Source organism: Eretmochelys imbricata, chromosome 13 (assembly GCF_965152235.1).
Source record: "Eretmochelys imbricata isolate rEreImb1 chromosome 13, rEreImb1.hap1, whole genome shotgun sequence".
In the NCBI taxonomy this organism is placed as follows: Eukaryota; Metazoa; Chordata; order Testudines; family Cheloniidae; genus Eretmochelys; species Eretmochelys imbricata.
Genome location: NC_135584.1, coordinates 17,623,923 through 17,637,594, shown reverse-complemented (window position 1 = coordinate 17,637,594; position 13,672 = coordinate 17,623,923). Strand labels below are relative to the sequence as shown.

The 13,672-nt window shown below is 41.1% G+C and overlaps 1 protein-coding gene across 1 annotated transcript in view; it reads left to right on the top strand.

Moving 5' to 3' along the window:
• Positions 1-451: 451 nt before the first annotated feature.
• ARFGEF2 (ARF guanine nucleotide exchange factor 2) overlaps positions 452-13,672 on the top strand; it is a 59,809-nt gene continuing 46,588 nt past the window's right edge. The window contains exons 1-2 of the mRNA XM_077831605.1: positions 452-723; positions 13,145-13,175. Coding sequence (XP_077687731.1) covers positions 585-723; positions 13,145-13,175 — 170 coding nt within the window. The 5' untranslated portion in view covers positions 452-584. The remainder of the gene's footprint in view (positions 724-13,144; positions 13,176-13,672) is intronic.

Sequence of the window (13,672 nt, the reverse complement as noted above, 5' to 3'; positions counted from 1 at the left end):
TCCAGGCCAATCCTGGAGGGTTGGCAACCGTAGTAACCATAGTAGTGTAGACAACAATTACACAGCAGCCTAGGTACAAGCCCACTGAGGACCCAGCGTATGCACTTGCATTGCTAGCCCATGCGGAAGTCCGGATGCCATACCCCGCTGGCACCCTCGCTAACTAGAGTCAAGCGATTGCGGCCTGGCCAAGAGCAGCCTTGTGGGTCGCCAGTAATGGTTGAAGCAGTGTGAGACAGGGGGGAGCGACTTTCCTCCTGGGCAGGCCCCCCCCCCCGTTGTGACCTCATCAGCAGCCCAGCCCCCCCTCTTTCCAGACACGATGGCCACGCCCCTCCGTCAGCCACACCCACTCTAGCCCACCCCCTCCGTCACCATTGGCAACTTTGGGGGGGTCAGAGGTCAAGCCGGAAGACGGGGGAAGGTAGAGTCGGAGGAGTCACGTGACGGAGCCAATATGGCGGCGCCGTGTCCCTGGCGCTCTTGCCGCTGCTGAGGGAATCGCGCCTCTTGCAGATCATGGGGCCCCAACGCGGCCGGAGCCTCTGAGCCCCGTTTTCCAACCCCCGCGGGGGCCTTCGGCCATGCAGCCCCCGGCCCGGGAACAGGACACCCGCACCAAGAGTATGTTCGTCTCCCGGGCCCTGGAGAAGATCCTAGCAGAGAAAGAGGCGAAGCGGACCCCGCACGGCCAGCTGCGGAGAGCCTGCCAGGTGGCGCTGGGTGAGTCCGCGCCTGGGCCCCGTTCCCTGGGAAGCCCCTTCCCCCGCGCCGCGGGGGTTAGCTGTGGGGAGCCTGATGGGTGGCGGAGGGTGAGTCCGGATCGCACCAGGTCCCCTGTGTTCCCTGGGGGGGGGGCCATTCTCCCTCCTCGGCAGCTGTGGGGACCCTGACAGGTGGCGGGGGGGTGAGTCTGGATGAGGATCACACTTCGCCTTCCTTTGGGGGATGGCCATCCCCTTTGCGTGCCCCCGCCCCGGCAGGGGAGAGCCAGCCAGGTGTGGCTGGGCGAGCCCTGCCGGGGCCGGGAGTTCCCCACTTCCCCCAGCTGCGTACAGCCAGCGTGCAGCCTGTCTCTGCCAATGGGCAGTGGCTTTGTCAGTGACTGCGACTGTCATTAGTTACCATTCTGCAGGTTAATCTGCCACGTTGGATACTCTTCGGTTTGTGAGCAAACAGCCTGACTCTGGATCTTCCTGACTCACAGCAACTCTGTTATTCTCTGGACAAATTTGCTTGGGGGAAGGGAAAAAAGAGGCCCTTTTTTTTAAACTCGGGAGAAAAGAACAAGGTCCAACTGATTTACTTCTGATGTTAATGTAAAATGTAAATGCTGTCTGTGGAGTCTTCTTAAACTAGTTCAGGGGCCATACAGCTGGAAACCAGGAGGGACTGTCAAAAAACTATCAACTTTAAGAACAGTTCTATCAATCAAGCTGATAATTCTTTGACATCTTTTTTTCTTTTTCAAATCATATGTTGGCTGAAAACTATTAACTTTTCAGGCATGTAGGTTGTGTCTGCAATATTTTATTGAATTCCAAAAGTTTTTGAATTGACAGTGTTAGTGCAGAAGTGTCTTGCAATTATAATTGATTCTTTTATATCTGCCAATTTAATGGATTTTGGAAAAGTTACAGTGTATAAAATAATGGAAATTAGGTTTTGGACAGGAGAGGGAATGGCATTAGGTTAACCAGTCCAGTTTTTATATTCAAAGTGACTTTTTTGTTTTGTGTTCTTTGAAGGGATAACATCAACTTTATTTTTTTTTAATCAGTTGATTTTCAGGTTCAGTGTTTACACTGGAGTACTTGTAAAGCCACAAAACTGTAAAACCAAGCGTTGCTATTTTTGTTTTAGTATAAGCTTTCGTCAGCTACAGCTCACTTCATCAGATGCATCCGATGAAGTGAGCTGTAGCTCACGAAAGCTTATGGTCAAATAAATTTGTTAGTCTCTAAGGTGCCACAAGTACTCCTTTTCTTTTTGCGAATACAGACTAACATGGCTGTTACTCTGAAACTGATTTTTGTTTTGTTTAAGTGTATTTCCTCTAGGGCTGTGTGAAATACATAATAAGTGGAAAGAATCATTGAGTATGCAGGGAAAACAATGAAACTGACTAGACATGAAGTGCTGCCAGGTGCACTCTGTAAATAACACTCCCCCCAAAAAAAACCAAAAACAAAACACACTCCACCTGAGCTCTGCCTTATAGAAATATTCTGGAGTTAATTGTAGTAACAGTAGATTGGGAGATGGGATCAGGAATCAGAAATAAGTGTGATTTGATTTTTTTTTAAGTTGGCTATTTCTGTTATGTGTTGGTAGTATTATACTTATTGCCTTAGCAATCCCAGACTCAGAAACCCCGATGAGGATTTGGGGCTCCATTGTGCTGGGTGCTATACAAATGCACATGAAAAAATAGTCTATGCTCCAAAGAGTTCACAATCTAAAACTCCAATTTCGGAATTGGATTTGTATATAGGTGCAGGAGTCTACACTGATCCAGCTGTAGGCCTGTTGTCTAAAGTAGTAAGATGCAACAGCTGTGATCAATAGCATGTTTCTAGTTCTTAAAAATGTGTTTAATAAACAAGAGATATTAATAATATGGGTAATACAATACTAGCTACCAGTAGATGTATTGATCTTGGTTTGACTATTTATGACACTTGAAGTAAAACAAAAAAACTGAAATCCTGTGATGCTAATTATGGGGGGGAACCCAATTTCATTGTACTTGTCTTGCATGGGATTATATCTACTAGTGAATAATTGATAAAATGATTGTCTAGTTTCCTTTTGTTAAACTGCAGAATATCAAAAAGCACTTAGAGGAGTGGTCAAAGACAATAAGGCTATTAATAAAATTCCCCGTGACTCAGGCTATGATAAGAGTGATATAAATGAATTTGGAACTAATTTCTTGTGTCATTGCACATAGACTGTCTTTGGGGGACACTGGTGCTGATGGTTGGCATGAAGCTGATTTTACACATTTTTGGATTTGTTTCCAAACCTGTGTCAGGGAGAAAGTTGGGCCTGGGCAGATGAGAATCTATTGCCCAACTATCTCTGCTCATTAGAGCCTTGATTGCTACATTGAAGGAATCTCTAAAAGTTCTGTTTGGTGAGTGTTGCCAAATAACTTTTTCAGCAGCAACATGATTACATTCTCTTCTATTTATGCATCCAGGTATTAATACTTCACTTACTAAATCTTACTTCATATCAGATGAACTCTTTTCTATTCTGAGTGAAGAAAAATAAGTTACATTGGAGTTCAGTGGTGTAATTCACAATTAATGAATCTTCAACTCTTTAAATAACAAAATTATCAAGTATGTGTAGTATGAAATACACTGGGGAGTCTGGAAGTAACGCAACCCTTTCAGTTTGGGGAATTGAGGGGAGACTGCCTAATCCAAGAGGACTACTATGGGAGAATAAGGCTGCAGAATTGTTAAGAGACTTCCGTTAATTAGACCTGTTTTCTCTTGCCACTCAATTCTTAAACGTTTGTATAATTGTGTTGCAGAACATCAAAGAAACAATCTAGCACTTTTTAAAAATTATTTGCCAGCAGAGCTACTCTAGTGAAAGAAGAGCACAGTGAAATAAGATGAATTTTGTTTTGTGTGTAACTAACATCATGCAGTTGTCAGCCGTCTCTTTTGAAATTTCTTATTTGAAATTCCTCTTGTTAAAATACTAATTTATTAACAGATCTTTATTGTTTAATAAGACTTGAATTAATAGCATGCCAGAGCATAAAATAGTGAGTGAGACTACAACACACACCTATATCAATGAACCACACTACCTGCACCAGTGGAGAACATGGTGCACTTATGATGGGTTCTCATTCTAAATAACTGGAGGGGGTGAGGTTGGCTGCTCCATTGTTCTAAATGATTATTTAGTTCTATTGATTACTAACTATCTTGATATTTAACACATCAATAAAACTTTCAATCTCGTATGTAATAAACTTGAACCTTATAGCACTAAATTTGGGAGCTTAATTTTTCTCTCTAACTTTAAAATCCCACTCCTATAACTCTTGTCTTATTTGAGGGGCACATCCAAATCTTTTAAATTGTACAGCTGTTCTTTAAATTTATATGTGGCATTTTGAGCCTTGACAAGATAATGCAAGTGTCTTTAAATTGATTTAGAAAATAAATTTGTTGATATTCTGCAGGTCCATTAAAAGCATTATCAGAATAATTCAATCTTCCCAAATTGAATATATACAGGTAACTGAGAAGTTCCACAGGTATACTATAAAAATATGAAAGGATCTGTGAAAAGCTGGACTTACTTCTATTAAGCTTGAGGACATCTTTTGACAGAGGGGAATAATGTTCATCTATGAAATTTGAAATCTACCAAATGTGTATGTAGCTTTAGTCAGTTGATGAGAAAATGTGCCTTGACATGTGAATTGCCCCTGAATGTTGTGGTATTTCTTGTCCAAAAGAGGTGGAGGTACTCTTGCTCTGTAATTGCAAGTCTTTGGTAACTGATGATTTTGTGGCAAGATTCCCACTCTCCCTGATTACAGATAGATCAGCAACCTGCAGTTTTCTCAGAACTTCTCAATATCTAGCATAAAGCTCATCATAGAAATGAGAAACATACAACTTAAATGTCTTCACAGTATGTTAAACAGGAGTCAAGACAGGAATGAAAGGAAAGGACTTCCAATCATTCTCCTAACTATGTCAGAATCATCTGTGCGGTGAGAACTGTCCTGCTGGTTATCTGTAGCAACTTGTTCCTGTAGACTTTTCTTAGTTGAGTTGTATGGTATTGGGTGTAGAATAAATGGAGTCTGAATGATTCCGTCATTCGGAGTCTTGCTTCACCAGTGCATGTAATAGTAGCTTGTACCCTTAATGCTTGTAAACCCAGAAGAAATTGAATGGGAGAAATGGAGTCTTTAAACAGAGGTTCTGTTCTCTGGAGGATAGTGAACTCAAGAAAATTGGTGAAAAATAGACAAGTATACAGAATCTCTGGATAAATAGCTGAATAATAAGCATTTATAGAGTACTATAGGCATATGTAAAAAGAAAAGGAGTACTTGTGGCACCTTAGAGACTAACAAATTTATTTGAGCATAAGCTTTCGTGAGCTAGAGCTCACTTCATCGGATGCATTCAGTGGAAAATACAGTGGGGAGATTTATATACATAGAGAACATGAAACAATGGGTGTTACCATACACACTGTAATGAGAGTGATCACTTAAGATGAGCTGTTACTAGTAGGAGAGCGGGGGCGGGGTGCGGGAGAAACCTTTTGTAGTGATAATCAAGGTGGGCCATTTCCAGAAGTTGACAAGAACATCTGAGGAACAGTGGGGGGGGAAATAAACATGGGGAAATAGTTTTACTTTGTGTAATGACCCATCCATTCCCAATCTCTATTCAAGCCTAAGTTAATTGTATCCAGTTTGCAAATTAATTCCAATTCAGCAGTCTCTCGTTGGAGTCTGTTTTTGAAGGTTTTTTTTGTTGAAGGATTGCAACTTTTAGGTCTGTAATCGAGTGACCAAAGAGATTGAAGTGTTCTCCGACTGGTTTTTGAATGTTATAATTCTTGATGTCTGATTTGTGTCCATTTATTCTTTTACGTAGAGACTGTTCAGTTTGACCAATGCACATGGCAGAGGGGCATTACTGGCACATGATGGCATATATCACATTGGTAGATGTGCAGGTGAACGAGCCTCTGATAGTGTGGCTGATGTGATTAGGCCCTACGATGGTGTCCCCTGAATAGATATGTGGACACAGTTGGCAACGGGCTTTGTTGCAAGGATAGGTTCTTGGGTTAGTGGTTTTGTTGTGTGGTTGCTGGTGAGTATTTGCTTCAGGTTGGGGGACTGTCTGTAAGCAAGGACTGGCCTGTGTCCCAAGATTTGTGAGAGTATTGGGTCGTCCTTCAGGATAGGTTGTAGATCCCTGATGACGCGTTGGAGAGGTTTTAGTTGGGGGCTGAAGGTCATGGCTAGTGGCGTTCTGTTATTTTCTTTGTTGGGCCTGTCCTGTAGTAGGTGACTTCTGGGTACTCTTCTGGCTCTGTCAATCTGTTTCTTCACTTCAGCAGATGGGTGTTGTAGTTGTAAGAATGCTTGATAGAGATCTTGTAGGTGTTTGTCTCTGTCTGAGGGGTTGGAGCAAATGCAGTTGTATCGTAGAGCTTGGCTGTAGACAATGGATCGTTTGGTGTGGTCTGGATGAAAGCTGGAGGCATGTAGGTAGGCATAGCAGTCAGTAGGTTTCCGGTATAGGGTGATGTTTATGTGACCATTGCTTATTAGCACAATAGTGTCCAGGAAGAGGATCTCTTATGTGGACTGGTCCAGGCTGAGGTTGATGGTGGGATGGAAATCGTTGAAATCATGGTGGAATTCCTCACTTTACAAATGTATTAGAAAACAGTCCCCGCTTAGAAGAGCTTACAATGGGATATAGACAAGCTGAAACATAGGACAGTAATTAAAAGAAAGGCACAAAACTAGCCATGCATATGGTTGCATTAAAGTGACATGTGACAATATTTTTAAATGACAGAATATGCAGCCAGCCTCGTAGCGGGTGAATGCATAGGAAATCTCACATGTATCTACGCTTCCTTTTTAGTTGTGTGTGAACACGTTAACTAAATTGACTCTAAAATCAAAGTTAGATAGGGCATGCACATTTGTTGCTTGTCCTGTTTAACCTTAAGCTGCAGTGGCCTTGAACAAACATCTCTGTGGTGTATGATAGTAAATTCTATATGGCTAGTTAACGTAATAATTAATGTGGTAAAACAAAACCCCTCAGTTTTACACTGTCTTCACTAGACTTCCCATATGGATGGATGGATGGGTGTGTGTGTGTGTATAACAGCTGTTATTAACCCCAACATAGTCAATATGGGTCAATTAAAAACCAAAAAACAAGACTTTCCTCCCATCTCACCCTTTTTCTAGTTAAGACAAATTCTGAGTCTTCTTCACCAGTACCAGCTGAGAACAGACAAATTCTAAGTCGTCTTCACCAGTACCAGCTGAGAACAGACAGGGTGTGCCTCCAAGCGGAGGGTCTTGCATCACCACCAGCAACTTTGTCTAGAAAGGCTGTGGAAAACATTTCCAATAACTAACATATTCCAATAACTATTAAACATAGTTTTGAATTTCATTGCCACAGAACTATCCAAGACACAATCTTAATTACATGTTAGCAACATTCTCTGTATTTAGATTAATAAAACAAAAATCATCAGGCAGGGGTCAGATTTAGCCGGCATATGGCATCAGTATCTCTCTAGTACGGCTTGATTAAACTATGCAGAATTGAAGCTTTAATAGTTTTGAAATAAAGTTTGTAGTCCTAATAGTTGCGAAGGAAATCCCTTGAGGCAGTCTGCCTGAGTCTGCAAATAAAAACAGCTCAGAGAAATGTGAAAATACACTATTCATTTAAAATGGAGTAAACTCTGAAGCCTAACATAACTGAAATGTTGTCTTTAAGTGTCACTGCTGATTACATCATAGAAAGATTCAGTTGTTTTGGGATTGTGGGCAGAGCTTAAATTCCACATTCCCTGCCTAGTCTGACTTTTGGACCTCAGTGTTTTTGAACAATCAAATATGTCTAGCAAAATGCCAATATGTTAAGCAAATTATTCCCATCCTCAAAGTGCGGTGTATGTGAGCAACATTCCACTGTAGTGGTATAGGTTCAGTCCACCATGCAGAAAGGGCAAACAGATGGTTTATAAACATGTTAGCTGTATTAACTATGCAGTAACAACTCTATTAAAAAATATTTCCCATTTATTTCAGCTTCCAGCACAACTTGTAGAGTCCTCTTAAGGTAGCTTTGCCTTTTTAGTCACTATACTCAGCATTCCCATCGTTGTGGCATCTAGACAGCAAAAGCAACAATCTTGTCTTTTATGGATAAATTTGACTACTGCCTGTTGCTTCTTGAGTTAGCCTTTGTTACTTGACATTATTTGCCAAAATACAAAGGAAGCCACCTGGTTCAGCTTTTCTCTTCTGAATTTTAATGCATGAAGGTGGATTACAGATAATTTTTTTCTGACATTTCAAGATTTTTAAAGCATGGGGATGGGATTTTGTTAAAAAATAGCTGCCTCTTCAATGGATTTGCACCCTCTATGTGTTTGGATTCATATAGTCTTGCTTTTGTGACCAAAAATAATTTTATTTCTGTTAACAGTGCAGAATCAGCAGAGCTTAGGGAGAGTGGGGAGGATTCTATTTTAGCTTGTTTGTCTGTAGCAGAAATTCTGGACTTAAAATTTAGCTAATTGCTAGTGATAACACATATCCCATAAAGCAAACAGTTTGGGTCTTGCGTTCCAGCCTGAATTTGCAGGGCTAGTAGTTAAAAATCCGTTTTCTTTGTAAACTGCTCAGTTATGTCAAAAGAGCTGCTCCCTGCATTCTTTTATCCCTGATTAAGTAATTCTCAGGAAGTTTGGTTGTAATCTTACTGTTTCAACTGATTTAAAGGGCTGAAATAATAGAAGCATTCTGGACTGCCTCTCTTCTGCTCCACTCCCCCAAGAGTATACTGTGGCATAGTGCATCTTTTGAGAGAAGTAGGTTTGTCTTGGGCTGTTGCCAGTAGCACCTTGTGAGTTTGCCAGCAAAAGAAATTAATGCTATACACTGTGTTCTCACCTTGACATTAGGCAAATTTCCTGATGTGCAGCGTGTCCCAGAATGGTTTTTAAACTCATAAGCTTGTCTTACAAATCTACTATAGCCTGTATTCCATGGAATTCTACAGAAGGGGATGCTGTCATGCCACAGAGGGTCCAACATTTAACTCTTCTTGCCCAACAGTGCTTTACAGATAACTAATGAAGCCACCCGGCATGCTTGTGGTGTGCCAGTCCTATCACTATTTTACAGATGGTGTACTGTGGTAGAGCTATTAAATGTATGGCCCAAGTTTCCACAGTGAGTCAGTCTCGGAGCCGGAACTGGCATATAGCTAATCTTTCTCTTGATCTTAGAATGTCTCTGGATACTTCCTGAATGGGTCCTGCCATGCTTTAAATCTTCAGCTGCGTAATATTGTAGACCATCTCTTCAACTCAGTTTACTTTCTTGTGTTTAAAGCTTTTGCTTACTCTGCTGCATTATCCTTGAAACAGAATGCCTTATGCAATGACTGGTGATAATCTCAAATCATCAGCTCAGAAGTTCTGGAAAAATATATAGACTTGTATATTCAGTTAGTATTGGTGTACAGGATTTTAATACAAAACTATGTGGATATTAACCTTTCATCAGAATTGTGATGGGGAAACAGGCTAGTGTATATTCATAACAAGGAGTGTATTTTGAGCCTTGAAGACTGAGAAGCACGGTAGCTTCCCTTGCTATCTGATGAAATACAGGAAGTAGCTAAGGCCAGTACTATTCAGTTGGAAACATAATTTTTCATCGGTCTGCAAACTTCAGTGTGGTATCTGCCTTAGCATTAGAAGGGAAAACGGACAGCTCTGATCTATTTAAACAAAATTGATTACATGCAAGATAAACCAGTTTAGTGGGGGACTGAAACTCAGAAACAAATCATTTGTTTCTATGTGGGAGACTGAGGGCTTATTTACATGGGGAAGTTATTTCCAGAATAAGGTAGGGTGTGATTTTAAACTACTATAGCTAAGGCTATGTTTTAGTCATGGGTATTTTAAGTAAGTCATGGACAGGTCACAGGTAGTAAACAAAAATTCATGGGCCGTTAATTTATCCATGACTTTTATTATATACCCCTAACTAAAACTTGGGCTGGAGGTGCTTGGGACACTGCAGGTACTGCAGGGGGTGGCCCAGGACCCCCGCCGGTGCTGGGGTGGGGCTCTGCCTAGGAGCTGCAGGGTGGGGCTCTGCCTAGGAGCCTCTCCCCTCCCAGGTAAGCGTCCCGCTGCTCTCAACCCCGTGCCCCAGCCCTGAGCCCCCTCCCATATCCAAGGTGCTGCTGCTGAAGAAGTCACAGAAAGTCACGGAATCAGTGACCTCCGTGACAGACACGCAGCCTTAACTATAATTATTGTAAAGTAACTCCCCATTCCTCACTTATTTCACAATAAGAATGCCTTTGTAGATTTACACTAAACTGGAAAGAGGAAGTCTTCTTCCGGGAATAAGAGTTACATGGGGAATTACTCTGGAATGGCTGTGCTGGCTAAATTCCCCGCATATCCAAGGCCTTGCATTACCTGCTGTTTGAGCCAAGAAATGGCTAGCCTAAGCGGTAGGAGATAAGCCTCGTTGTGTAACAGTGATAGTGAGCAGTTTACATACAACCATGACTGTTTCAGAGAATGATTAACTCTGTGTAATTCTAACAAAATAAAAAAATTAGTTTTTAAACAACTGAAAGGAAGACTTAGGTACAGAGTTCTTTTATGACAAAATGGGCTTTAATAACCTCTACCAAACTCACTAACCACATAGATCTCTCTCTCTCCCTGCCCCACCACTTTGGGCCACTGCCATAGTTCCATCTGGAGGACTATATAATCCAGCCCAATCTCGATCCCATCTCTCTCATACATGCTTAATTTTACTAATGTGAGTGATCTTGTTGAAGCCAATAGGACTATTCATGTGAGTAAAGTTAGTTTAATCAACACAGAGTATTGTTTAAATTTATCTAGCTTTTGATAGCACTATAAGGAGAAGCTACCACCTGTTTATAAACCATTTGTTTTTCTTTCTGAAATTTAAGATCTGATCAGCAAGCAATCATTTCTTATAGTTGAAAACTTTGCAAAAATACTGCTTACAACTATGCCAGGTCTACACTGAAATCTGTCTGACAGAACCACTCAGCAGTCATCTCATAATAAAACTCTGAATTTCTATAGTTCCTGCCATTCAGGGAGCTCAACGTATTTTATACATTAAGCTACACTGCCCACCTCTATCTCCACAAACCACATGGAAACTGGATAGTTAACCATGACGTGCTATGGGTCTCATTATATGCTTTTCAAGATCTTGAACTTCATTAACTCAAAGGATGTTACTCAAGCTTGCTGCTACCTCTGATGGTATTCCGTGCAGAATAGGTAGGATACTGTCCAAAGAGTTCAGTCTGTTCTTGTGCCATTGCTCATTGCCGGAGTCTGTTTTCCCTTCTTTTAACCACTGAACACATTGACCTGTGGTAGTGTGATATGGAAGGATAAGTGTGGTATTAGGAGTCGAGGGTCCCAAGTTTCAGTCCTGGCTCTGTCACTAACTGATCTTATGCAGGTCACTTCCTATCTCTTCCATCTCCCCATGTGTAAAATGGGGATAATAGCACTAACTCACCTACTTTACAGGCACACTGTGAGGATTCATTCTTGTAACGTCCTGTGTATAAATGCTAAATATATGTGAGGGATATATAGTTGTCTGAAACACTGAAAGATACTGTACCAGTCAAAAGCATCTCTTGTTTAGCTGTGGCGTGTTTTACAATGAGCTTCTGCAGCAAGTTCCCCATCTTGGTCTAGTACAAATGTTAGCAAAAACCAGGTAGAAGCTTCTTCCTACCCACCCACCCTGGTCTCAGTGACTGCTTTTTGTTTACCCGAGCACTTCTGGGAAGTGTGAGAAATGTCTAAAGTTTCGGTGGACAAGGCCCAGTTGTGGGTCAAATACTAGGGAGGCTAAGGAAGCATGAGGGGTTGATTTGAAGGGAGTTGGAATGAGAAGAAGCTGTTGAATATGTAATATTGTTCAGTACTGAGACACAGACACAAGCTACAGAAACACAGTGGGAGGAGGAAAGATCCAAGATTTTGAAAATGTCAATGTCTTTTTCTATAAAATGTGTCTAATACCACCTGGAGAGTTGGGAGGCCTAACTAGGTTGTTAAAGCATTTTGAGATCTTTGGATGGAGAGCACTGTAGAAGTTCAAAATGTACTTCTGGAATAGTAATGATGTATCAATTGTAACCCACCATTGGTGCCACAGTGTCACCAATACACGGTGATATGGTAACAAGTCTTCATAAGTACACGGATCCATGGAAATATGTATTCTGGGCTACTTGACAAAGGTTGGGGCGATAACACCCAAGGTTCATAATATTAACATGACACTGGAGGGATTCTGTTGGAGAAATATATCTGACACCACAGAGGTGTATCCGTATTTAAGCATGGTGTTTTACAGACAACTACAGGCTCCAAGTGGAGGAGGTATGACCTAGCGTTTGAGTCCTGGAATGCTCATAGGAGCTCTTTGCTTTCCTCCATTCACTTACCATTTCTTGCATAATAGCACTCCTAAGAATGAGAAAAGTTATTAGGCTACTCAGGTGACACCAAAGTCATCTGAATTTATGCACATCTAGTCCAAGGCTAATGACACTCCTCCAAAGGTGGTTTTGAAGAGCAAGTACAGAGTGAATTGCCCATTGTCCAGGATTATCCCTTGAAGCAAGTTTAGATACCGACAGTATCCTGTCTGGGAGTTATAGGAGTATAAGGCTGCCATCCACAGCTAGTGAAAATTAGGTTTCAGAGTAACAGCAGTGTTAGTCTGTATTCGCAAAAAGAAAAGGAGTACTTGTGGCACCTTAGAGACTAACCAATTTATTTGGGCATAAGCTTTCGTGAGCTACAGTTGCATCCGATGAAGTGAGCTGTAGCTCACGAAAGCTTATGCTCAAATAAATTGGTTAGTCTCTAAGGTGCCACAAGTACTCCTTTTCTTTTAGTGAAAATTAGGTCACTGTTAAAGTACTGGGATCTTAGATTATTAGGTGCTCTGATTTCACTGCGAGTGTGGCATAAACGCTAAGGTAACATTTGCAACATGTACTTCTGATTGGCGATGAGGCTTGCTGTATTGACACTCCTGAAAATTTACTGTATTTAGAAAGTTCTGCTGTTAATGTACACCCAAGCAGATTTATTTATGTTTGGAAGCTTTGTTTAATGTACAGCAGAAAGAATAGCAGACACTAATGGTGTATAACTTCTAGTTTGAGACTAGTTTACTTCATGACAATTGCATGTAAATTCAGAGGTGTCATTTCTGTTGAGTGTTGTGGTATCTTCATTGTTCTGCCTTTTCTTTTTTTCCTAGATGAAATAAAAACAGATCTAGAAAAGCAAAGGTAAGTTCTTAATACAATTAATAGCAACCTCTCTTGCTGCTATTTGTCAAAGATTGCACAGTAGTGAGTGTGCAAGTATCTGAGCAGCAATTTTTGCAAAGTACAAACAAGCTAGCTTATTGGAGAGAGTTTGAATAGCTTTGGTACTGTCTGTGTAAGGAAACGTGTTTGTGGAGAGTACTAATTATGTAATGCATGTGGTTGTGGGTAATCAAGCCGTAACTGCCAGCACATTTCATTACAAATAATTGCCACATTTCTGAAGGATGCCAATTTTTCACTTCCTTTCGTTAACTAGGTTTGTCTCTTAATAGTCATGACTTAACCATATTTGTTAATAGAAAATCCTAGTCTCTTCTTTTTATGGTTCTTTTGTGTTCAATAATTCATGGTTTTTAGTTGTTTTGATCACAAATGCTGGTCTGCGATAACATTTAATTAGCTACAGGTCAGCCAAGTCACTGGATTTCTTTCCGACATTAGCAACTCTGTGAATC